Source organism: Gopherus flavomarginatus, chromosome 12 (assembly GCF_025201925.1).
Source record: "Gopherus flavomarginatus isolate rGopFla2 chromosome 12, rGopFla2.mat.asm, whole genome shotgun sequence".
Taxonomy (NCBI): Eukaryota; Metazoa; Chordata; order Testudines; family Testudinidae; genus Gopherus; species Gopherus flavomarginatus.
The window spans coordinates 52,456,655-52,482,284 of NC_066628.1; the positions used below are offsets into that span (position 1 = coordinate 52,456,655).

Sequence of the window (25,630 nt, forward strand, 5' to 3'; positions counted from 1 at the left end):
TATCAGCATAACTTCGGTCGACAAAACTCTGTAGTGTAGACAAGGCCTGACATAGCTTACGTCTACGGTGATGTGCATGTGAAATCATCTGCCCATAATGGCTCCATTCAGTAGCAGAGAGAATTAATTTTATTCAATACAAAATTACACAAGACAGTTAAATCCAAAGCAGACTGCAAAGAGCTACAAAGAGATCTCATAAAACTGTGTGACTGGGCAACAAAATGGCAGATAAAATTCAATGTTGATAAATGGGAAGTAATGCATGTTGGAAAACATAATCCCAACTATACATATAAAAGGATGGGCTCTGAATTAGCTGTCACCACTCAATAAAAGATCTTGGAGTCACTGTAGATAGTTCTCTGAAAACATCTAAAAAAGTTAACAATGTTGGGAACCATAAGGAATGGGATAGATGATGATAAGATGGAAAATGTCATGATCCCACTATTAAATCCATAGTACACCCATGCCATGAATATTGCATGCAGTTCTGGTCACTTCATCTCAAAAAGATATGCTAGAATTTGAAAGGGTACAGAGAAGGACAACAAAAATGATTATGGGTATGAAACTGCTTCCATATGAGGAGAGATTAAAAAGACTGGGACTGTTCAGCTTGGAAAAGAGACGACTAAGGGAGGATATGATGTGAATAAGGATGTGTTGTTTATCCCTTCCTATAACACAAGGTTCAGGGGTCACCCAATGAAATTAATAGGCAGCAGGTTTAAAACAAACAAAGGAAGTACTTCTTCACACAACACGCAGTCAACCCATGGCACTTGTTGCAAGAGCATGTTGTGAAGGCCAAAACTATAAATGCATTTTTAAAAAAAAAAAAAAAAGCTAGGTGAGTTCATGGAGGACAGGTCCATCAATGGCTATTTAGTGAAGATGGTCAGGGATGCAGCCTCATGCTCTGTATGTGTACCTAGATCTTGTATCAGAGGGGTAGCCGTGTTAGTCTGGATCTGTAAAAGCAGCAAAGAATCCTGTGGCACCTTATAGACATCTGTTAGTCTATAAGGTGCCACAGGATTCTTTGCTGCTTTTACCTAGATCTTTGACTGCCAGATGCTGGGACTGGATGACGGGCTGGATCACTTGATAATTGCCCTGATCTGTTCTTCCACTCTGGGGCACCTGGCATTGGCCACTCTCGGAAGACAGGATACTGGGCTAGATGGACCATTGGTGCGACCCAGTATGGCCGTTTTTATGGTCTTCCTTTATTTTGAAATGGCTTGGAAGCATCAAATGGTGCATATAGTACCCTGTGACATCATGTGAGCTTCCCTCTGTTCCCCTCATCCTCTCCCTGCACTTCTCTCTGCTGACTGTTATGCTTCTATAGCATCTTGTTCCAAATAAAGTGGCAAGGTCTTTGGGGAGGGGCTGTCACTTCTTCTTGTATGCGCATGTGCGGTCCTCATCCCATTTGGGGTCTCAGGGTGCCACCACAATACAAATAATAGTTGATGTTCTTGTGTGCAGCCTCTCAGAAGAGAGTCAATCCTATATGAGCCTCTTGTGAGGAGGAGGTAACCTGGCCTCTATCTGAGCCCTGGCTTTAGTAAATGGGGCTCTTACTCTTTGAGAGTGAATATTTCAGCTGATGCAGCTTTGTTTCTGATTAGGTCGTGCTTCGAGTCCAATTCCCAGACCGTCATGTTCTGCAAGGGTTCTTCCGCCCTAGTGAAACTGGTAAGAGCATCCCTGCTTCTGTCTCACTGGTGACGACTAGCCTTCAGTGCCACTTACAGCTGTGAACTAGTATTACGGGAGTGGGGCACCAGGCATCTCTGCACTGCTGCGGGGAGTGATGCAGCTCTGAAGAAGCTGCTTGCACTGTCACATCTCCACCCACCTGAGGGCAGTCTTTCAAAGATGGGTGCACACTTGGTTGGAAAACTGTTCCCAAAGAACAGTTACTGATGGTTTGCAGTCAAAGCTGGAAAGGCATAATCAAGTGGGGTCCTGCAGCGATCAGTTCTGGGTCCGGTTCTGATCAATATCTTATCAGTGATTTAGATAATGGCATAGAGAATACACTTATAAAGTATGCAGACAATATCAAGCTGGGAAAGGCTGAAAGTGCTTTGGAGGATAGGATTAAAATTCAAAATGATCTGGAGAAATGGTTTGAAGAAAATAGGATGACATTCAATAAGAAAAAATGCAGAGTACTCCACTTAGGAAGGAACAATCAGTTGCACACATACAAAACGGGAAATGACTGCCTAGGAAGGAGTACTGAGGAACGGGATCTGGGGGTCATAGTGGATCACAAGCTAAATGAGTCAGCAGTGTAGCACTGTAGCAAAAAAAGCAAACATTATTCTAGGATGTATTAGCAGGAATGTTGTAAGCAAGACACAGACACAAGAAGGAATTCTTCCATTTTACTCTGTGCTGATTAGGCCTCAACTGGAGTATTGTGTTGAGTTCTGGGTGCCACATTTCAGAAAAGATGTCGACAAATTGGAGGAAGTCCAAAGAAGAGCAGCAGAAATGATTAAAGGTGTAGAAAACATGATCTCTGAGGGCAAATTGAAAAAAAAAATGGGTTTGTTTAGTCTCGAGAAGAATAGACTGAGAGGGAACACAGCAATTTTCAAGCAACAAAGAGTCCTGTGGCACCTTATAGACTAACAGACATAAGGACTCTTTGCTGCTTTTACAGATCCAGACTAACACGGCTACCCCTCTGTTACTTAACAGTTTTCAAGTACATAAAAGCTTGTTACACAGAGGAGGAGGGCAAAAAATTATTGTCCTTAACCTCTGAGGATAGGATAAGAAGCAATGGGTTTAAATTGCAGAAAGAGCGATTTAGGTTGGACATTGTTTCCAGTTCTGGGGGCTCCGGGCTGGGGCAGGGGTGCGGAGGTGGGGAAGGCTCCAGCTGGGGATGAGGGATTTGGGGTGCAGGAAGGTGCTCCAGGCTGGAACTGAGGGATTTGGAGAGTAGGAGGGGGATCAGGGCTGAGTCGGGGTTGGAGTGCAGGAGGAGGTCAGGGGTGCCCGCTCCAGGTGGCGCTTATCTCAAGCAGCTCCTGGAAGCAGCGGCATGTCCCCCCCTCCGACTCCTATGTGGAGGCATTGGCAGGCGCCACCCCTGCCGGTTCTATTAGAGCCAGAGAGGGGAACATGCTGCTGCTTCCAGGAGCCGTGCAGAGCCACGGCACACGCAGAGTGGGGCAAGCTCCTGACCCCGCTCCCTGGATGGAGCACCAGAGCAGGGAAAGCCGCAAACACTGCTCCCCAGCAGGAGCTCGAGGACTAGATTTTAATGTCTGATGGCCTGGATGCAGCCTGTGGACCACAGTTTGCCCACCCCTGGTCTAGATAATACTTAGCCCTGCTATGAATGCAGCGGACTGGACTAGATCAGTGGCTCTCAACCTTTCCAGCCTACTCTACCCCTTTCAGGAGTCCGATTTGTCTCGCATACCCCAAGTTTCACCTTCGTTAAAAACTACTTGCTTTCAAAATCAGACACAAAAATACAAAAATGTCACAGCGCACTATTACTGAATATTGCTGACTTTCTCCTTTGTACCATATAATTATAAAATAAATCAATTGGAATATAAATATTGTACTAAAATTTCATTCTATATAGAGCAGTACAAACAAGTCATTGTCTGTATGAAATTTTACTATGTACTGACTTCGCTAGTGCTTTTTACGTATCCTGTTGTAAAACTAGGCAAATATCTAGATGAGTTGATGTATCCCCTGGAAGACCTCTGTGTACCCCCAGTCGAGAACCATTGGATTAGTTGGCCTCTTGAAGTCCCTTCCAGTCCTACAGTTCTATGATTCTATAAGGAGCTAGTGCAGTCTGTTCATGTTGCTTCAGTGAATTGTGTAAAGAAAGGCTTGGAGACATTCACCTTATGCAGACCTGCAAAGGAAGAGGACTTCTTATCAGGCCTGCTTCATGGGGGCCATGCCCAGAAAAGCTGTTGTGTCCCAGTTGAGGTCATACTATTCTTGCCATGCTGCATGGTGTTGTCCCATTAGAGTTGAGACTTGGTCCAGCCAGAGTGAGAGAGAAGACTTGATTCAACTGTTGTGTCTGAAGTTACCAAAGCCCAGAATAAAAAAAGCAGGTGTCCTCAGCTGAGCCAGAATAGTGGGGTGTTTAGAGTTTCTTGCAGGGAATATGTCAGGGTATGCACCCAATTGCTCTCCTTGCTACTAATTTAGATTCTTCTCCTTTGGTGAAGGCCTTGCCAACTAGACTACTTGCTGTTGCCCCAGGAAACACCTGCTGTCTCATTAGACCTGAGAATTGGTGACTAGAGTCTCAGGTGTCTGTTCCCCCTCTGCAAATCCAGACTTCCTGGCTATCTGGTGCAAGACTTTTAAAGTTTGTTTGTCAGGGGGTGTGTGGACTTTGTCTACCCTGTTCTCAGGGCATTGGGGGTGGGATGGGTAGCAGGGTTAATTTGGTAACCAGTCAATACCATGTAGTAGAACCAAAGAAATAAGTAAAGGTTCCAGAGATCCCCGATCTAGTTGAAGCTGCAGCTTCAGTCATTTGTGTAGCTAGTGACGTTTCCATTTGAAGGTAGCAACTGGGGTCTGTAGCCACAGGAGATGATATTACTCCGTGGTCCAGCAATGGCACCCAGTCTCAGGCTTCTGGCTTGCCAACTGTTGCCTTTCTTGGGTGAAGACCAAACTTCTCATTCCCTTCCTACCAGGGTATATCCTGGCTGAGCAGTTTCCTGCCTTCACTGGGTTACTGGCAGCAAAGACAGTCAGCCTAAACAGACCCCCTTGCTTTCTTTTCAGAGACTGATAACAGAGTGACTGGTATGGACATAAGTTACCACACAGCTCTTTCTAAACAAGACTACTTTTGTCTTAAGATAAAAAGCGTTACTGAGAAAACATTAAAAACAATAAAAGAACCTACACATGCTCAAAGCTTACCAGAGTTGATCCCAACTCTAGCATCGGCTCTGGCAAGAACAGACTTTCAACACTTCATCCTAGGGTTTCTTTGTGGTTACAAGTTCATCATTGCTTCAGCTCCGAACAGGCACCCTAATGACTAGTTGATACAGATCAGGGATCTTTGATCTAGAGTTTCCAGGAGGAGCTAATTAGTATACAATGGGGGCCTCTTCCCAGGGAATATCTTCAAAAGGTGGCTTTGGAGGGGAGAATTTGCATTCCCCTCACCTCAAGATATTTCCTAGGAAATCCACTTCAAGCACATTGATCTAAAAAGACCTTTGAACTTCCACATACCTTCCATAGATTGCATTAATCTTGTTTTCCTCCTAATGAAGGTTCCTACAATCTCAGTTGTACATAAACATTTGCATTTCCAAAACAATGTACCTCAAAGGTAATAACCCTACTTCAGTTAATTTTAATTTAGTTCAATAAAGTTCATTCAGGATATTGTCAGTCTGTCACAGGTGACTGGTGCACACAGCTGTATTTTCCATGTAAATGAGTGACCCTGGGAGTGTTTGGGAAGATTCCTTGTGAGCCTGCAGCAGTAAATGTAAGGCTCATTGACTCCTTTCAGAGAAACAGGACTTCCCCTCCATCCCTTAGCCAAAATGTAGGGCCAAGGTGATACTGTGAATGGAAGACCTGATGGACAGGTAATGCTCAGGTACTATGGTGAGGTGGGCTATACGAGACCTAGGTAGAGTGCGCTCTCCATCAGGACTAGCTGTGTTTGGAAATCCAAGTGGGGTTTATGGCCTAAAAGGAGAAATGGGAGGAGGAGGAGGATTTTTGCTGGAAGCAAGGGCTGATGCACTGATTTACCCACTGTCTGCTTTGCTGGGACCCTGTGCTGCTATCAAGGGGTCTGCTCCCTCTTTCCAAAGAGGGGTGTAGTGGTGACAACTGTGATATTTGTTCCAGAGAGAGGTACCTGAGATACAGACTCTGCTGTCATGCAGGAGGGAGTATTTGAGGAACAGGCTATGTCCCTTGCCTAACATACGGGCTGTGTTGGTGGGCTTGTGTGAGATACGGACTGTCCCTGTCATCCTGAAAACCCTTCTCTTCTCCTTCACTTCACAGTTGGCATTTTGAGAGACTTTGTGAGAAGCCACCTTGCAGATGCAGAGCTGCCATTTTACCTGTGTGAGTCCAATGGTTTCTTGTACCCATTCCTTCCCTTGCAGGCCTTTCCCTGGAGTGATGATCTGGTACACAGCAGTCTCCCCTCCATCCCCTGGGGTGGTACCCTGATACTTGGCCCAGGTAGGACTGTCTCCCCTGTACATGGCTCAGGAGTGCAAAGGGTTGTAACCTGCTCACCTCAGACTAATTTTTGTAGCCATACTGTACTCTTGCCTGGACTTGAGTTGAAGCATGTATGGACAGTAAGGGTGTGCCTTTCCCTTGAGTGGAAACAGTCCTCCCCCAAACCAGATGCTGCTTGTTCTGGTTTATGTGCTCTCCTGATTGTAACTTGTTCTTTAACTTCAGTTATTGCACCTCCCAGAGCCATCTTGAGTAATGAGAATGAAACCCTCTTCCAGGTGAGTACTACTTCTCTCTGAATTGCTCCCCTTCTCGCCACTGTACCAGGCACTGTACTAATTTTAAAGGGAGGCTGGATAATATTATAACCTCTGTAGATTTGTACTCAGCAATGGCCAATGGATTCAAGTTTTCAGAGCATAAGCTCCTTACCAAGCGGTCCTCTGTGTGCGGCAAATGTAGTGTCTGTTTAATGAAAAGTTGTTGTGCCTGGGTTCTTTAGTCAGGTGTGAGACATCATCCTTGCCTTAAAGAGATTATCTAGAATCTTCCTTTGAAGAATTGTAAGAGGCAAGTTACTGGGCTAGACTGACTTGTTGTCTGACCCATTGTGGCAAAAGGTGGAATACTTGATGAAACAGACCATTTTTCTTATCTGCCAGTATAAGAGGTTGAAGGCCGGACGTAGAGGGACTAGTGGTCTGACACTGGAGGTAGTCTCTCTTGGCTTACTGTTGATTTCAGGAATAGGGAAGGTTGATTTAGGCAGACTTGGGTGTTGTGGAGGATCCGCTTTCCATGTTGTGAATTTTCCAGCAGGCTGGAATTCCTGGAGGCAGGGCTGTCCCTAGAGGGGTGCGGGTCCCAGGATATAAGCGGCGAGTTTCTATCTGCAGGGGGGGTGCTCCTCCTGGCTCTGCCCAGGCCCTGCCCCTTCCCCGCCTAGTTCCACCCCCTCCCCTGAGTGCGCTGCACCCTTGCTTTCCCCCCCTCCCAGCACCTTCAGATGCCGTGTAACAGCTGATTGGCGGTAGGCACTGGGAGGGAGGGGGAGACGCTGATCAGCAGGGCCTGCTGGAGCAATGGGGAGGTTGGTGGGGGGGCTCCTCCTTGCCCCCTGCTGCCTCCCACCTCACCTTCCTGCGTGCCTCCTCATGAAGTGCAGGCCCCCCCAAAGCACAGGGCCCAGGGTGGTCGCCCCTATTTGCTGCACCCTAGGGACGGCTCTGCCTGGAGGCTTTTGCACTTGCCAGGTGCAAGTCTAACTGAAGTCTCAGTACAGAGCCTCCTTTGGAGTGAAGAACTAACTACTAGAGAGACAGTGAAATAGCTCTGCCATTGACTTTGCTGGCAGCTTCACTGTATATAGACAGGGCTTCCCTTCAGGACTGGAGTGTGGTCATTTGTAGAGTGATATGCCAAAGATCATTTGTAAGGTGAGGAGTCAGGCAGAATGTAATGGGAGATTTTGCTTCCGGAGTGTATGTGAGAGGGCTTTTCTGGCGACATAATGAATTAGGAAGGGATTAGAGTGCCTCTGAAGTTGTTTATAGTGGAGCTTTCCAAATTCCACACCTTCCTAGCCAGGCCATGTGGAGGAGACACAAGTGCAGCTGTTGCTAAGCTATTGAATATGCATGAAGACAAACAGTATGAGCACATGCGTTCACACCCCCAGCCTGATCCCTTCCTGGGCCTGGAGCCTGCTGAATCCCCTTGACCAAAAGCTACAATTAGCCCCGAAGACGGTGGTTCTACAACATTTGCTAATGGCCAAGCTCCTCTCCTTGTCACAACGCCTTTGCCCAGGATCCCCAACTAAGGAACGTTTCAAGTGTGCTCAACGTCCTGAGTCTCCTGGTACTGATCACAGCCCTGGTTGGTCAGTGGCTCAGGAACTGTGCTGGACCCAGCTACACTGCCTGAGTGTTGCTGCATCTGTATTGACCTTGCTCTCTCTACCTGAGCCTGGCCTTTGCCTGAATGTGCTGGTGTGCCTGTCAGCCCAGCCCCAGGCAGGAATGGGACAGTCACTGTGTGAGACACACACAATGTTGTCTTGGTGGAAAACAGCCAGTCTAGTGTTTTGTCTCTTCAAAGCCACTTCATGCATTTTAATTAATAACAGAAATGCCAAGGGAAAGCTCCTCATGCCTTTGAACTGGGAATTTTTCCCACTCATTGTGCAGACAACTCCCCTCAGCTTCCCCCCAGTTTGTGCCACTTGCCCACAGCTGCCACCCAACACGTTGTCTCAAATTTCTACACAGTTGCTGCTGTGGGAAATGGGAGAAAGAATTTCTGTTTGGAGCTCTGGGAAGTTCCTGAATAACGAACAAAACTGTGATTCAATTTCTAATGACATGAGTGGAGTAAATTCCTGAAAATGGGAAGTAATGGAAGATAATTTGCACTGGTGTGGGTGGGGGGAGAAGGGACACCTTCCCTTCTGCTTTTTGACATCCCTTTATCCCTGCCTCCAACAAACCCCTTTTGATCCTACGTGCCTCTGTAGGGGCTGGTCTGCATTGGAAACTTACATCAGCATCGCTGCGTGTTTCAACTACTGCCTCTCGGGAAGGTGGAGTCCTGTACCTACAGGAGAACCCCTCCCTTTGGCATACGTAGTGTACACTGAAGCACTGCAGCGGTGCAGTTGCAGCGCTGGAGCATATTCAGTGTAGACATATCTAACTCCCAATCTGTGCCATCCTCCCTTTTCCTTCTCAACTCCTCTGGTGTATAGGTCACATTCAGCACCTACAGTTCCCATTTTGGCCTTCTCTTGCAGAATGAATGGTCTACAGAAGGTAGGGCAGGAGCTTCTGTTTTCCAAGACTCCTAACACGAGGCCAAAGGGGGGATACACCACACAACTGAAAGGTGACACATCCAAACCTGAGTTTAAACAAAGAAATGTTATTTTTAACACTGGGTAATAATCTGTGGAAATTGTTGCCACGGGGTGGTGTTGAGGCTCAGAATTTAGCAAGGTTCAAAGTGGGATTGGATGCTTATATAGATAACAGCAATATCCAGAGTTGTTATAACTGTTGCTAACAAAATTTGGAAAGGATATAAAATCTCATGCTCCAATCTCTAACTATTAGGGATTAATGGAGAACAAATTATTCAACATCTGCCTGCTGCAGTGTTTTATGAACCTTCCCATGAAGCATCTGGTACTAGCCACTGCTAGAGACAGGCAGAGGTGAAAGTAACTTACAGGACTTACCGGTACTGCCGGAGACCTGAGGGGGGCGTGGCCTCAAGCAGAAGAGGCAGGGCCTCTCAAGATTTAAAGGCCCTGGGGCACCGGCTGTGGCTGGGAGACCCAGGGCTTTTAAATCAACCAGGGGATCCCAGCTGAAGAGGTGACTGGGAGCCCTCCGGGGCTCAGGGACAAATTAAAGGGCCCAGGACTCTGGCTGCTGTGGGGAACCCTGAGCTTTGCTGGGCTGGGGCTGGGATTTAAAGGGCTCTGGGCTGCCCGCAGCCGCGGGGAGCTCTGAGCCCTTTAAATCCTGGCCCCAGCCCGGCCGTTGGAGCTGCGGGCGGGATTCAGAGGGCTCAGGGCTTGTTTGTAGATCAAATGGACGCCTGCCTGCATATCTTAAAGGACATGAGAAACACCATTAAGTCCTTGGGTATGCATACCCTGGCTACCCCAAGAAAGCCATTTAGGCCACAGACCACCCAGCAACGTCCTTTATTCCGAGGCAGGACTCTTCTCATCGCAGAGGTTGATACTCTCGACGTAGACCGTCTCACCCCCTCTTCTAGACGAGGTCAAGGACAGTCTAAGCCACCCCCGGGCCCTAAGCGCCGATTTTGAATGTGCGCCGGAGGATGGACTACAGGTTCTTACCCCGGACGGTTTTCCCTTCCTAAATCGTCTATCCTGTTTCTACCATGCCTGGTCTCATATTACCTCGGACCGTTGGGTCCTTTGCATGGTGCAGGCGGGATATTCTATTCGTTTCCATTCTCTCCTACCCTCCTTCCCCGTCCCTCTTCAGGGACCCTTCTCAAGAGCAGTGCCTCATCAAGGAGGTTCATTCCCTCCTTGCCCTAGGGGCAGTGGAGGAAGTTCCTCAGGCGCTCAGAGGGAAGGGTTTCTACTCCTGCTAGTTCCTTGTCCCCAAGGCAAAGGGAGGCCTAAGACCTATTCTGGACCTCAGGGAGCTCAACAAGTACATTGTCAACCTGAAGTTCCGTATGGTTTCCTTAGCTACTATCATCCCTTCACTGGATCCGGGAGACTGGTATGCTGTCCTTGATATGAAAGACGCGTACTTTCTCATTTCGATTACTCCACCTCACAGACGTTTCCTCCGCTTCGTGGTGGGCAAGATGCACTATCAATTCACAGCCCTCCCGTTTGGCTTGTGCACAACCCCTTACATCTTTACCAAGTGCATGGCGGTTGTGGCTGCTTTTCTTCGTCAACACCATGTACACCTCTTCCCATACCTAGACGACTGGCTTATATGGGGCTGATCTCACCATCACGTTCAGTCTCAGATACACCTGCTCATGGACACGTTCACTTGTTTGGGTATCATGGTAAACCTCACCAAGTCTGTCCTCGCCCCTACTCAAACAATAGAGTTTATAGATGCAGTCCTGGATGCAAATCAAGCAAGGGCTTTCCTTCCGGAAGCACGGCGCCTGGCTATAGCACGCATAATTACCAGCCTCTGCTAGTTTCCCACCACCACAGTAAGGCAGTGCCTCAGGCTGCTGGGACACATGGTGTCCTGTACATACTTGGTGCAACATGCCAGGCTAAGGCTCAAGCTGCTTCAGATTTGGTTGATGTCTGCCTATCGACTGGGACGTGACGGCCTGGAAATGGTCCTCGCGGTCCCGAAGTGCACACTCTGCGCCCTGCAGTGGTGGCTGGACCACCAGATGGTGGGTGCTGGGGTCCTGTTCCATTCCCCCTAATCCACCTTAACCCTAGTCACAGACGCATCTGCCCTGGGATGGGGAGCCCACATCGGGAGCCTGGGGTTGACTCCAACCCCACTCCGAGGTAAGGCTTGGGAGTCACCTAACTGGAATTGATAAGAGCAATCACTCGAAGAAAAAAAAACGGTTACTTACCTTTCTGTAACTGTTGTTTTTCGAGATGTGTTGCTCACATCTATTCCATTCCCCTCCACCTTTCCCTCTGTTGGAATAGCCGGCAAGAAGGAACTGAAGTGGAGGTCGGGCCGGCAGGGGCTTATATGGATCGCCATTTCGGTGCCACTGCAGGGGGCTCCCCAGCCGGCCTGACAGGTAGATGCTAGGGAAGAAGTTTTTGACATCCGTGCACGCAGTGTGAGCACATACCTAACTGGAATAGATAGGAGCAACATATCTTGAAGAACAACCGTTACAGGAAGGTAAGTATCCCTTTTCTTTGACTTCTATCCATTGGATCATGTTACACCTTCTCTGCTAGACTGAAGAGCTCACTGTTATATATTCTTTCCCATGTAGATACGTACAGATTGAATCAAGTCACCTCATAGCCTCCTTTTTGTTAAGCTAAATATATTGAGCTCCTTGAGTCTATTGCTGTGAGGAATCTTTTCTAATTCTTCATGTGCAGTGTTGTAGCCATGCCAGTCCCAGGATATTAGAGAGACAAAGTTGGTGTGGTGATATCTTTTATTAGACCAACTTCTGTTGGCGAGAGGGACAAGCTTTTGAAGTTACATAGAGCTCTTCTTCAGGTCTGGGAAACTTACTCAGGCTACATCTACACTGGGGCCATGTCTACACTAGAGACCTTACAGCGGCACAACTGTACCAATGCAGCTCCGCCACTGTAAGATCGCTTGTGTAGCTGCTCTATGCCAACGGGAGAGAGCTCTCCCATCAACATAATAAAACCACACCAACAAGCGGCAGTAGCTAGGATGGTGGGAGAAGCTGTGTGCACACAACGACCTATCCAGGCAAAACTTATGTCGCTCAGGGTTGTTTTTTCTTACCCTTGAGTGACACAAATTTTGCTGACTTAAGTGATTGTGTAGACATGGCCTAGCAGCACAGCTGCACTGCTGTAGCGCTTCTGGTGAAGACGCCCTAAGCTGACAGGAGAGATCTCTTCTGCCTGCTTAATTACTCCACTTCCCACAAGAGGCAGTAGCTTTGTCAGCAGGAGAAGCTGTCCTGTGGACACCACTGTCTACACTGGCACTTAGGTTGGTATAACTTATGTTGCTTAGGGGATCATGCCAAGCGACAGGTGCTGAGTTTCTAATCTGCTGCAGTGCTCCCTCTGCCCCCACTCCACCCCTTCCCAAATGCCCCACTCCCACCCTGCTTCTTTCCTCCCCTGCCCTGCCTCTTCCCTGCCTTTTTCCGCCCAATTCCACCCCATTTCCTGAGTGCACTGCGCTCTTGCTCCTCCCCCCAACCTTCCCAACACCTCCAGCAGATCCGTGGCAGGTGGGATGTGCTGGGAGGGAGGGGGAGGCACTGACTGGTGGGGCCTGCCGGTGGGCAGGGGGCACTGGGGGGAGGGAGAGGCGTTGATGGGGGCTTTTCCCGTGGGTGCTCCAGCCCCAGAGCGGCATAAGTTATACTAAAGTAAGTTCTATTATAGACAGTCTCAGTGGTGTCACAGCTAAATACAATGTGGAACAGATTGTTTAGCATAAGTAGTTCACACACATTTCAAGGGACCATTCAAGGTGAATTGTCCTGTCAACACCCCTCCAGTCAGAGGGAGGAACCAACTGGTGAGAGGAGCTCCTGGATGGATAGTGGATTATAGATAAGGCTGTGAGTCTGTCACAGAGATCATGGATACCGTGACTTTCTGGGACTTATGCAGCTGCAGCGGCTGGTGTAGCAGCCCCAGGGCCATTCACACTGGCTGCTGCTGGAGTGGCCCCAGGCAGCAGCCTGTGCAGCTGGCCCCTGGCCCCTTCTCTCCCGAGCAACAGCTGGGCTCCTCCCCTGAGCAACAGTGAGCCCCCCAGAAGCAGCCAGGATTAGTCATCGGTATTTATAAAGTCATGGACAGGTCACAGGCCTGTCAATTTTTGTTTATTGCCCGTGACCTGTCCAGGACTTCTGCTAAAAATACCCATGACTAAAACTTAGCCTTAGTTATAGATTGTTGCAATTAGTCATAAATTCAGTGTGTCTATTCAGTCTGATTTGTAGTGTCTTAACAAAGTTATGAATTTAAGCTCTAATTCTTCAATCATTCTTGTGGCTCTTTTCTGAATCCTCTCACATTTATCAACATTGTTCTTGAATTGTGGGCACCAAAACTGTACACAGTATTCCAGCAGTGGTCACACCAGTGCCAAATACAGAGGTAGAATAACCTTTCTGCTCCTACTTGAGATTCCCCTGTTGATGCATCCCAGGATCACGTTAGCTCTTTTGGCCACAGCATTGCACTGGAAGTGCATGTTCAGCCGATTATCCACAACTACATCTCTACCCAGATTGCTGTCCTCAGGAGCCAAAAAATCTTACGCATTATAGGTGAAACCATGTTATATCGAACTTGCTTTGATCTGCCAGAGTGCGCAGCCCGCCCCCCTGGAGTGCTGCTTTACTGCGTTATATTCAAATTTGTGTTCTATTGAGTCATGTTATATCCAGGCAGAGATGTACCTCCAAATCTTTCTCAGGGTGTAAAATGCTAGCAACCAGAAACCAACACTTACACCAGTGGGAGCACTTTGTACACACTCTGTACAGGTGCAAATGAGGACTTATCATGAGGGGAATCAAGCCTGGTAAGTATGTGGACCAACAAAGATGGTGTGAACTCCTTAGTCTGGTAGCTCTACAGAGAAGTTTTTGCTGGTATAGCATTGTCAGTCTGGGGGTGACACTTTATATACTAGCAAAAATCCCAGTGTAGTCAATTTTACTGATATGAAAGTGCTTTTGCCAGAATAATTTATTTAGTTCAGGGATCCAGTTATAAGCTATACTAGCAAAAGATTTTTTGCTGTTACTATGTTTACTGTAGGAGGGTTTGCCACTAGAGCAGTTGTGGCAAACGATTCAGGTGTAGACATGACTTACGCTGCTTGGTATGCTCGCAGGCTTCAGGGATAGCTCAGTGGTTTGAGCATTGGCCTGCTAAACTCAGGGTTGTGAGTTCAATCCTTGAGGGGGCCATTTAGGGATATGGGGCAAAAATCTGTCTGGAGATGGGTCCTGCTTTGAGCAGGGGTTTGGACTAGATGACCTCCTGAGGTCCCTTCCAACTGTGATATTCTGTGACCTGCTCCTCTGAAGCCACTTAATTTTACACACACTGCTTCAGCAGCCCAGGTTTTTAACTCCTGGAATTAAGTATCTGCCCAGTTCACTCCCAGTGCAGTATGTATCCACCTTTATTTTTAGCGGTGATAGCTGGGGAAGAAACATCAGGAAGTGGGACATGGGTATGTAACTGTGCAGTTAACAGCTTCATGGAATTTTGTGCTATATGTGCTTAGTATGACATTTCCAAAAGCTCATAATCTTTGTTTTAAAACCTGTTTTATCCAAAACTTAGTAAATCCTGTCTGGCTTATCAGAGCCTATTTGTAAAATTAAGCTGGTGCTAAGGGAAGGTTGCTGGAATATTTTTACATTTAACTTGAAAACAGTTGATGGGATTTTGTTCAAATATTTCCTAAATTCTTCTCAGGAAGATTCCATCCCCAAATGTGAATGTTTCGGGGAGTAGGGAGAGGATTGAAAACAAGATAGAATGGAAATGATTTCACAATCTGAACTGCAGAGGTTGAGACTGGTGACAGTACTATGATGAGATGGTGGTGGCAGAAGCTGAGGTATAGGGCTGAAAAGAGGAGTGAGAGTTTTTGGCAGATTGCCTGGAAGCAGGAGGAAGAATGCTTTGTTTGAAGGGGAGAGAAGTTGGTACAGGCTTGGAGTGGGAGAAGGCAAAGGGAAATGTAGGCCTGAGATGGGTGGAGGGATGAAAGCGCATACACTCAGACTGAGGCTTGAGAGCTACAAGTGGCTCTTTAATATCTCTCTTGTGGCTCTTTGCAGCATATGATATTAAAACACTGTGATTTAATTATTAACCAATCAGGATGCTTTTCCTATGCTGCTAACCAGTTGTAGTTGATAAGATGATACTTGGTCAGTCATTTTGCTGTGAGAATAATTGTGTGTGTGTGTGTGTGTGTGTGTGTGTAGAGACAGTGTAAATGAAACAATGAATTCTCACTCGTGTGTCTCTTTTGGGTAATGTTGATCACTATTTTGGCTCCTGAATCACTGAGGTCTGAATATCACTGGATTAAAATGAGGTGGAGAGAAAGGGAAGGGTGAGGTGTGGGCAAGGGGGGAGAGGAGAGGGCAGGAGGCTTGGGGTCTTCCTGTTTTTAAAGTTCTTTGAAGTGCTTTGGTGGCAGCAGACTCCTGTGTTCTTCCCTCTGTCCCCCCTACTGTTGGGAATGTGAGCTGGGGGAGGGGCACCTCGGCAGCATACACTAAAACCTAGAAGCTGTTTATTGATAGCTGGGTGTAAAACAGCCTCCTATGAGAAGTGGGTTTGCAGAGTGGAGGGGTTGAATTTGATGCCAGTGGCCGTGTTGCCTGTGTTCCAGGCCTGGGGCCCTCAGCTCTGTAGCATCATGGTCTGGTGGAGACAGGAAAAAGTCTGTATGTTTATAAAAACTTTTATTTAGAAGAAGCATCAAACGGGAAGGAGTGATTCCTGTTCATACCCTTCCAATTACCCGGACTGCCTGCTGGAGACCCCAGTATTCTATCTTACTAGGCTGGTGCCTTGTCCCAATTTAGGTTGGCTGATTCTGGGTGACACTTTGCTCCCCACTACTAGCATAAATCGTCCTTCATCTGTAATTTTTGCCTTGAATCAGCGGAGGCTCCATGTTGTAATGTCTTCTGCTTGGATAGACTTTCCCTGCCGCTAGAGATCTGAGTGCTTGGCAGGGGCTGAAGGGGGCTTTCTTCTCTGGAGAGAAATGGGTGCGGAAGCTGCTCTAGCTTTCATGTCCCTGGCAATTCTGTTATTGTTGGATGCCCTTTTTATGGGCTGCTGTTACTAATCAGGCTGCTTCGCGTAAACGTTGGTGCTCTCAGTAAAATTACACCAGCACAGAACAGGAGGAGAGGTTGTGTATTTGTTATTGGACCTGTCTGGGCACCAGTGCAGGGAGCAGTGTGGGGGAGGATTCACTCACTCCGTTCTCTGACTTGCTGGCATGCTTCAGCATTGTTTGCCAAGTAGTGAAATCCTGAGTCTGGGAGCAGGTTTATGCTGCTTGTGTCTGTTCCTGTGGAGATGGGGCTCAGAGAGGATGTTTCTGCACCCAGCCCCTCACTAGATGGGACTTACTGGGCTCCAGATGGAAGTTTCTGTGGGGCCTTTGCCTCTGCTTAGGCCTCTGCCTTCCTTTGGGAGGAGGCTTCCTGCCCCCAGGTCTACCCAGTATATGAGGTTTGGAGGGGAGGCCTCTCTGCTGGAATCTGCTCCCATTCCCAGAACTGGATGTCAGGATACAGGGGTGGGAGGACAGGGCTGCTACCTGGCAGGGCCGGTGCTTCCACTCGGGTGGCAGGATTTGGGGGGTGGAATTTTGATGCCCTTGGCAGAAATTCGGCGGCAGGGGGTCCTTCCACTCCAGGTCTTCGGTGGAAATTCAGCGGCGGGTCCTTCACTCGCTCTGGGACCCAATGCTGAAGTGCCCCGAAGACGCGGAGCGGAAGGAACCCCGCCGCCAAATGCTTAGAGGAGGAGCGCTGCCGCATAGGGTGACAAAAACCATGGTGCTGCTCCTGCTCCCTGGGTTGGTGGGCTTCTGGGTAGGATGGAGTAAGCAGCAGAGAGCCTCTGGCCTCCAATACTGGAGAAATGGAGATCTGCACTTAAGGGACCTTGGAACACTTTACCCCAGCAGAGAGGCTGTGTTCTGGCATGAAGCACAGTGTGTGAGCTAATAGAAAGGCTGAGAATGTGGGACTTCTCCTCTCTCCCTCCAGTAACAGAAGCCAGAATGTGGGTAATGTTTGTTAGAAACAGCTGGGAGCCTAAGCCTGAATTGCCCCTAGTAGGCCAAAGGAACAGTTTCCTTGGTGGTTCCATGGTGGGGGAAGGCTGCCTTGCTTTGGTGAATAAAAATGTCCTTTATATTTGTCCCCCACCAAAATGTACAGCCCTTGTTCCCAGTGTTCTGTGTCCAGGCCACTAGTACCAGGCACTTGGAGTGCATTGTACCCAAGGGGGCTAGATGTGTGCATGTCCTTGTGACATTTCACTTAAGGGGATGTTCCTTATGTTTTAGAACCCAGCAAAAGTTTAAACCACATCTGAAAAAAACCCAAACAAACGTATCCTGCCCTATAGAATCTTCATGCCTGGTAATGCTGTATTTCTTCATTAACATTTAGGGACATTGGACTGGAAGGATCTTGCTAGATCATGGACTCCAGTCCCCTGCTGTCACAGGCAACATTATCGTATAATCCTCTTCATAAGTGTAAAAAGCTCCGTTTTAAAACTAGTTGGCTTGTTTTCTCCCCTTATTCCTACTGAGAGACTGTTCCAGAACCTACCTTCTCTGATACTAGAAACAGTCTTCTACTTTCCAGCCTAAATGTATTCATGGGCAGTTTATTTTCATTTGTTCTGGTCCCAGCATTGTCCTTAGCGTCAATAGCTCCTTGCCTTCCCTGGGGTTTACCCCCAACGTTTTTAGAGAGAGCAATCGGATCCCCTTCACTCTGCTAGGCTGAACAAGCCAAGCTCCTTTAGTCTCCTCTGGTCAGCTCAGCTCTCCACTCCCCCGCTCATCCTAGCATCCCTTCTCTGCACTGCTCCAGTCTGAATTCAGCTTTCTGGAAATGAGGGGATCAGAATTGTACACGGTATTGCAGATTTAACTGTCATATTTTCAATCTCTATTATCTGTTCATTCTGTCTTACAAAAATCTCATCAGAGCAGCAGCGGCCAACATCTCAAAATAAACAGGGATTTTGCTTAGGACGTTTGCTAGGCTGCCTGTTCATTTCAGGAGTAACATGACTGTTAGCAGAAGCAAAGGTACTTGTTAGGGGGAGAGTGCATTGAGATCTGGTTATAGGGCTTTAATTTGAGTCTTCCCATCCTTAGGGACTACTTATATATAAATATGAGACCATCCATTCAGTTGCGATTAAGCTATTGTATAAATGCCAGTCTGTCGGCCTTTTGGGTTTTTTTGTAGTTGTTTTATTCTCCTTTCACTCCTGGGAATTAGATGTACGCTTCCCAGTCAGGGTGCCTAAACTCTAGGGAGAGAGGAAATGGGACACAGTGATAGAACTTCAGGAGTAGAGGAGCAGGGACTGGTTTGATGCATGTTGGCTCATGTACAAACCAGCTTCAGATTTTTGTGTCTTTTCTCTTTCTAAAGCACCTTGTACCATAGTGTCTAAATTCTATAGGTGGATTATAGAAAATGGGATGAGGATGCAGAAGAGCAGCCAGTCCTCCAAATGCCCTTTTGGTTCAGTTTCTTCAGCTTCTGTTCTTTGAGAAATGCACTGCTACAGAGGGGAGTCTGACAGTGTGACCTGAAAATGGTGAGGCTCTTCCTGATTAGCTTTCAGAGGGGTTTCTAGAGCTTTCTGTCAGCTGTAAAGAAGGCTTTGCCTCTGGCACCCTCTGGTTTGAACATGTGATATGCTGGATAAATACGTCTGTCTGTCTATCTGGTCCCCATTACTGCAGTATCTGAGCACTTCACACTTGTTAATATATTATCCTCACAACACCCCTATGCAGCAGGGCTGTTATCCTCATTGTACAGATGGTGAACTGAAGAAAATAGAGATTAAGGGACTAGCCCAAGGTCAGGCAGGAAGTCTGTTCCAGAGCAGAGACTTGAACCCTTATCCTGGACTAGCGCCCTAGTCACTGGACCATCCTCCCTCTACACCGAACTGCCTTGATGGGGCGATTTCTGAGATAGAGTGGGCCTATTCTATTGAGCGAGTTGTAAATCAGAGCCAGAACCTTGCAATGGATTTGGTATTGAATTGGGAGCTAGTGCAAGAGGTGGAATACAGTCTTATTGACACTTTCACCCACCCAAGCTGATAAGGCTGTTGGATTAACAATCATTTATTAAATTTGATAGCCACAGTAAAGGGGGAAACTGTTAAAGTGTGCAGTCAAAACCAGGCAAACAAATGTTGTCAACTTATTTGCCAAGAAGCCTGGTAGAAGGAATTGTTTCTGAAGTGAATGTCTTGAAGTGTGTGTGTGTGTGTGTGTGTGTGTGTGTGTGTGTGTGTGTGTGTGTGTGTGTGTGTGTGTGTGTGTGTGTGTGTGTGTGTGTGTGTGTGTGTGTGTGTGTGTGTGTGTGTGTGTGTGTGTTTACAGTATAGGAGCGCACAGACTGGCGACAGCATGGAGTTTTTGGAACCTATAAAGACTTCAAGGCATTGCTTTGATATTTTGTTATTGCTGTTTTTCCTGGCTGCATTATCCCCATGTCCCTTGAATTACTTCATAGCTTTCTCAAGGGCAGAACTGGATCATCTGCAGGCTTCTTTGCAGCAGCACTCAGCCAAGGGGTCCTTACAGCCCCAGCTGCTGGTTTGTGCTATTCTAGATTAGCTGAACTTCTCAAAAGATGCTTTTACCGTTCTCTCCCTCCCTCCTCTGGCATGACTCAGGTTTTGGGCTTAGCAGAGACTACAGCATTGATCTGTGAACTAGTGCTGAGAAACAGTGAGCAGAAGGTACGAATCCCAGACTCTGTAAAAGCTGAGGCAGTAAAGGGAGCAGATGGCCATGGTCCCATCTTCAGAGGAACTGAAGGAACCCTCACACTTCCATGTAAATACTTATTTTTTCTAATCAGATCTTAGAATTCTCTGAGTGTTGGGAAAGGCTCCCACTGGCCGTTACCCTGGGGAGGGACTCCAGAGTTGCTGTTTGTTCCTTTCTGTCCCTTCTGTTCTGGTTCCACTTCTTCATTAGTGTCATGTCCCCAGGCTGTGTGAAGCCGCCTCTGCTGTTGGGCTTGCAGTTCTGGCAAGAGTTTGAAAATAAGTTCAGAAGAAAACCTACCCCATTCAGGGTCAGCCCATCATAGAGGCATTTCCAATGGCTGGTCTGGTGAGGCAGACACTGGAAATCAGCCTGGAACCTGGTGCACACCTTCATTGTTTTGGGGTCTTAGCCCATTTCTTGTCTGTTCAGATAGGATTTTGGATAGTAATCTTACTTCTTACCTACCTCTTGTCCTGTTGGATGCTGCAAATCATACCCATAAATAAGGCTAAGATTTTGTCATGGTTATTTTTAGTAAAAGTCACAGACACGTCACTGGCAATAAACTAAAATTCATGGAAGCTGTGACCTGTCTGTTACTTTTGCTGATGCAGATCCATGGTTTCCCCCACCACTGTGGTGGCTGGGAGCTGTGGGATACCTCCTCTGCCCATGACAGCTGGAAGCTGCAGGGTAGCCCCTTTCCATCCACAGCAGCTCCCGGGTGACCATATTTCCCAAAGAGAGAATGGGACACCCCCAGCCGCTCGCCCAAGGTGTTCTCCCCACGCTCCTCCTGGAGTCTGCCACTGGAACCCTGCCAGAGCGCTGCTGACTGTCAGCTCCGGAGTCCCACACAGGGGCGGCTCTAGCCATTTCGCTGCCCCAAGCACGGCAGCACGCCACGGGGGGCGCTCTGCCAGTCGCGTGGCTCCGGTGGACCTCCTGAAGACGTGCCTGCGGATGCTCCACCGAAGCCACGGGAGCAGCGGACCCTCCCGCAGGCATCCACCGGAGCCGCCTGGTGCCCTCCCAGCAATCAGCAGAGTGCCCCCTGCGGTATGCTGCCTCACGCACGCGCTTGGCGTGCTGGGGCCTGGAGCTGCCCCTGGTCCCACAGCCCCTGGGGATGAAGCAGAGAATGTCACAGAGGTCTCTGGAAGTCACAGATTCCATGACTTCCATGACCTCCTGACATAAACGTAGCCTTACCCATAAAGCTTTGTGCCTGCCTGTCTTTTACAATGATTCTGTGGAGCTGATGACAGCACCCAGAAGGTGGAATGAGCAAATAGGCATTATGGGCAGCATTAAGGACTTCCTCAGACTAGATGGTTTAGCACAGAAATTCTGCTAAAAATTGTTTCTGTCCAGCGCTATGGTTAATTATTAGGGGCCATGTCCTTCTGACCTCCGTGGCGGGGGTCACTGAATGCTCCTTCTAAATGGATTCCCTTTGTTATCAGCCTTGTCAAGATAGCACGTTCAAACCTTATCTGATAAAGTTTAGTGGGCCTCAAACCCCGCTGCCAGCTGATATTTGTCTCATGTATCATCTCAGTGGTTGCAGCCTTCCAGCTGGGAAATTTTATTCTTGGGTATTAAACAAGAAAGAGCTATTTAGGCAGAATGTCCCTTTGGCTGGGGCTGTTTATTTCCGTTCTGGAGATGCTCTTTGCTCTCTTGTGAGAGAAGCTTTTGATCCATTGGCTTCCCCAAGCTCTGGTTTCTGTGTTTGGGGGTGGGGTGGGGTGTGTTGTGCAGTATTTCATGCTGGTCGCTTTGGTTCCTGCATCTATATGGTGTCCCTTTGAAGCACTCATTTTCTTATTAATCTTTTAATATCAGACTACCATCAGACCTGTGGCACTCTAATTTCAGATCACATAATGGAAAGAATGCTTCTCATCCTAGCAGCTGCAAGTTTCCCCCTTAGACAGGAGTCTCTGACTGATCCTAGAGCTTCTGAATTCATTCAGTAAACCAGTGGTTCTCAAAACTTTTTTTTTTTCCGCGGACCACTTGAAAATTGCTGAGTGTCTCGGTGGACCACTTAATGAGCTTTCCAAATGTTGTTTGTACTGTTAGTTAACTGTTGTAAAGTACTTTGGATAGAAGTGTTATATAAAAACCTAAATAAACAACATGTTTTTGTTCTACAGATAAAAGCACTCAACTCATTTTTTTAATATCACCGAGCTGGGCTGGGAAGGAGGGGGTTCTCTTCCTGGCAGCCACAGCCCTGAATCTGGAGAAAGTAGTCTCCTTCTCTGGTGCCACAGTCCTGCGTGTCCAAAATTTCCTCTATCCCCCCTTCTAATTAGGTGGGCAGCCCTTCATTCTCTCGTGTGCGGCCGCCCAGGTGCGCACTGTAGAAGGAACTATCTGCGGACCACCTGCATGGAGCTGGTCTGCAGACCACAGTTTGAGAACTTCTGCAGTAAACCTTATAACAATATAGTTATAATGGGGATATTTTTGCAGCATTCATTCATGTCAGGGTTGTGTGTGATGTGGGGAAAGAGGGTGGGGATGCATAGTAGAAGTACTGGATAGAGAACACTGCCTGAAATCCTCTGTGTGTTCCAAAGTACAAACTACTAAAATATGCAATAGAAACCAAGTAAAAAATGTGTCTTCATGGGTCACTGCTGCTGGTCTAACTGGGAAAAATCTAATTTAGGCATTTATACCATAATATGCAATGCCCCATAGACCCTGATGTGACTGGTTCCCCCCAGGGGTACCACCTGGAACTGGGATATCACTGAGCCCCCTGACCCATCAACCTGGGCTCCCTCTCACACTGTACTGCTGAGACAAGTTGCAAAGCCTTCCAGCCTGCACTTTCACCAGCATAATACAGGTAGGGACACACCCAGCTGCAGTTACATGCAGGCTCTCTGATTAGCCCCTGCACAGGAAGGGTACAGTTAAGGCAACTCACAGCTCCCCAGGTGTGCACCCCCTCTGGAGTATAAACCCAGTACTGTCTTGCACTGCACAGGGAACTGTACAGCAGAATGTCATAACATTTGCCCTCTCCCTCAATGTGGAGAGGAATATGCAACAGCCTTTGCCGAGTTATGATTTCCACACACTTCACTCCAACTCACTCGTTTAGATCAAGCAAAAACAAGTTATTAACTACAAAAGAGAGATTTTAAGTGATAGCAAACAGATCAAAGCAGATTACCTAGCAAATAAACACAAAAAAATGCAAACTAAGCTTAACATACTAAATAGATTGGGTATGAGTAGCAGATTCTCACCCTAAGAGATGATACAAGCAGGCTGCAGATTCTTAAGGCACAAGCCGCACTTGCTTTACAACTTGGAATCCCCAGGTGTTTCATTCATAGGCTAGAGATCCCTTTAGCCTGGGTCCAGCACTTCTCCCAGTTCAGTCTTTGTTCCTCGCATGTTTCCAGGAGTCTTCATTTGGTGTTCTTCACTCCCCACTAGGGTGACTAGATGTCCTGATTTTATAGGGACAGTCCCAAATTTTGGGGTCTTATATAGGTTCCTATTCCCCCCCCCCCCCCCCGTCTTGATTATTCACACTTGCTGTCTGGTCACCCTACTCCCCATCCAAGATGTCAATCCCTGTCTTATATAGCTTTTGCATATGGCGGGAACCCTTTGTTTCAAAGCTTCATTCCCAGACCAGTCTGTGGAAAAATACTGACATCCTAAAATGGAGTCTAGAGTCATGTGGCCTGATCACATGTTCTTGTAGAGTCACAGCAGCCATTACTTGGAGGCTGTCTATAGCCATCACAGGAAGGATCACTGGGTGGGAGATAAGCTGCTCCTAAGGCCTACTGTTTTCCCTAATAGCTCATTGCCCTGAATAGGCCCATCCAAACCAGCTGTCTTGACTGAAAGCATCTTGTCTAGTGGGCGTTACCCAGGTGTAACTACATTTGAAAAACAGTTACATAGTCAACATTCATAACTTTAGACACAAAAATGAGGCATGCATACAAATAGGATAATCATATTCAGCAAATCATAACTTTTCCAATGATACCTCACATAACTTATCTTACATAAAATACATTACAATTATGTCATAATCATATCATTGTGAAGAATATGGGGTGCAGTGTCATACCCGACTCTCCCTGTTCCAAGGCTTTCTGGATGTTGTGTACCACACTCACCACCATGGCTTCTGAATGCCTTCACATTTAAACATGTGAACTAGAACTTCAGATCACTAATCACTCAAAGTCAAAGGCCGCACTGTCAATAATGGGTGGATGCTTAGACTGATGGTCCAAAATGTGACGCTTTCCTAGATGTAAGCTTAGGCATTGGATCACCTCCTCTGCCTGTGGAATGTAATTGTTTAGTCTTCTGTGGGCTGTAGTACTTTGGTTTAATTTTGGTTGTTGAGTTTATTGCGTGGGTGTCGGGTAGTGGCCAGTGATAGATTAGGTCAAACTAGAAGATCTGGTTGTCCTTTTTGGCTTTAAACTTTATGGAAAAAAGTAATGCTAAGAGACTTGATGATGTATCTTTTTTTAAGACACTTGTAAAGCTTAGAGAATGGACTGTTGGGAACAACCCTGCCCTCAGTGGGGGAATGTGAATACTATGGTGGCAGCTGTGGCACTGATTTCGTGGATGAACTATGAAGACTTGCTCATAATATAACTCCTTGCATTTAACTGATTGCAGGTTTCTAAAATCTTGTTTCAAATAGCTTTCGATTCTACTTGCTATGTAGCCTGGCCTGTGACTATAAGAGCTTTAATCTTTTCTGATCCATTGAGACTCTATTCCTATTAATATAACATAGAACTTAAAAGAGAATCTGATCTCTGCAGGTCTGGAGAATTCTTGTTCTCTTGAGGCATTACTCAGGAAAGAGCAGAGCGAAGCACTCATTGAAGGGAGCCAGTCATGGAGACAATGATTCAAGCATTGGAAACTACTGCTCCATCTTTTCAAATGAAAAAATGAGAGTTGACCCAAGAATGTTCACTGAAAACATTCGGCCCAGTGAGATAAGAGAGTGAAACTCAAGTATTGACACTGTTGATTGGTGCACTTAGCAGTGTGAGAGACCTGCTGACAAGTTCTGTGACTTTGGAATAGTATGATTTCCTGCACCTTCCTAGACTGAGCAAATACTAAAACCACCCTCAGACAGAGACCAACACCTACAAAATCTCCACCAAGCATTCTCAAAACTACAATACCCGCACGAGGAAATAAGGAAACAGATCAACAGAGCCAGACGTGTACCCAGAAGCCTCCTACTGCAAGACAAACCCAAGAGAGAAACCAACAGGACTCCACTGGCCATCACATACAGCCCCCAGCTAAAACCCCTCCAACGCATCATCAAGGATCTACAACCCATCCTGGACAATGATCCCACACTTTCACAGGCCTTGGGTGGCAGGCCAATCCTTGCCCACAGACAACCTGCCAACCTGAAACATATTCTCACCAGTAACTGCACACCACACCATAATAACTCTAGCTCAGGAACCAATCCATGCAACAAACCTCGATGCCAACTCTGCCCACATATCTACACCAGCGACACCATCACAGGACCTAACCAGATCAGCCACACCATCACT

At 47.2% G+C, this 25,630-nt stretch overlaps 1 protein-coding gene across 1 annotated transcript in view; it reads left to right on the forward strand.

The window, feature by feature from the left end:
• The window catches only part of ASPSCR1 (ASPSCR1 tether for SLC2A4, UBX domain containing), a 93,317-nt gene that overhangs the window by 55,817 nt on the left and 11,870 nt on the right, over positions 1–25,630 (forward strand). The window contains exons 10-14 of the mRNA XM_050920092.1: positions 1,644–1,710; positions 6,070–6,132; positions 6,481–6,533; positions 8,526–8,598; positions 9,013–9,065. Of these exons, the coding sequence (XP_050776049.1) occupies positions 1,644–1,710; positions 6,070–6,132; positions 6,481–6,533; positions 8,526–8,598; positions 9,013–9,065 (309 nt within the window). The remainder of the gene's footprint in view (positions 1–1,643; positions 1,711–6,069; positions 6,133–6,480; positions 6,534–8,525; positions 8,599–9,012; positions 9,066–25,630) is intronic.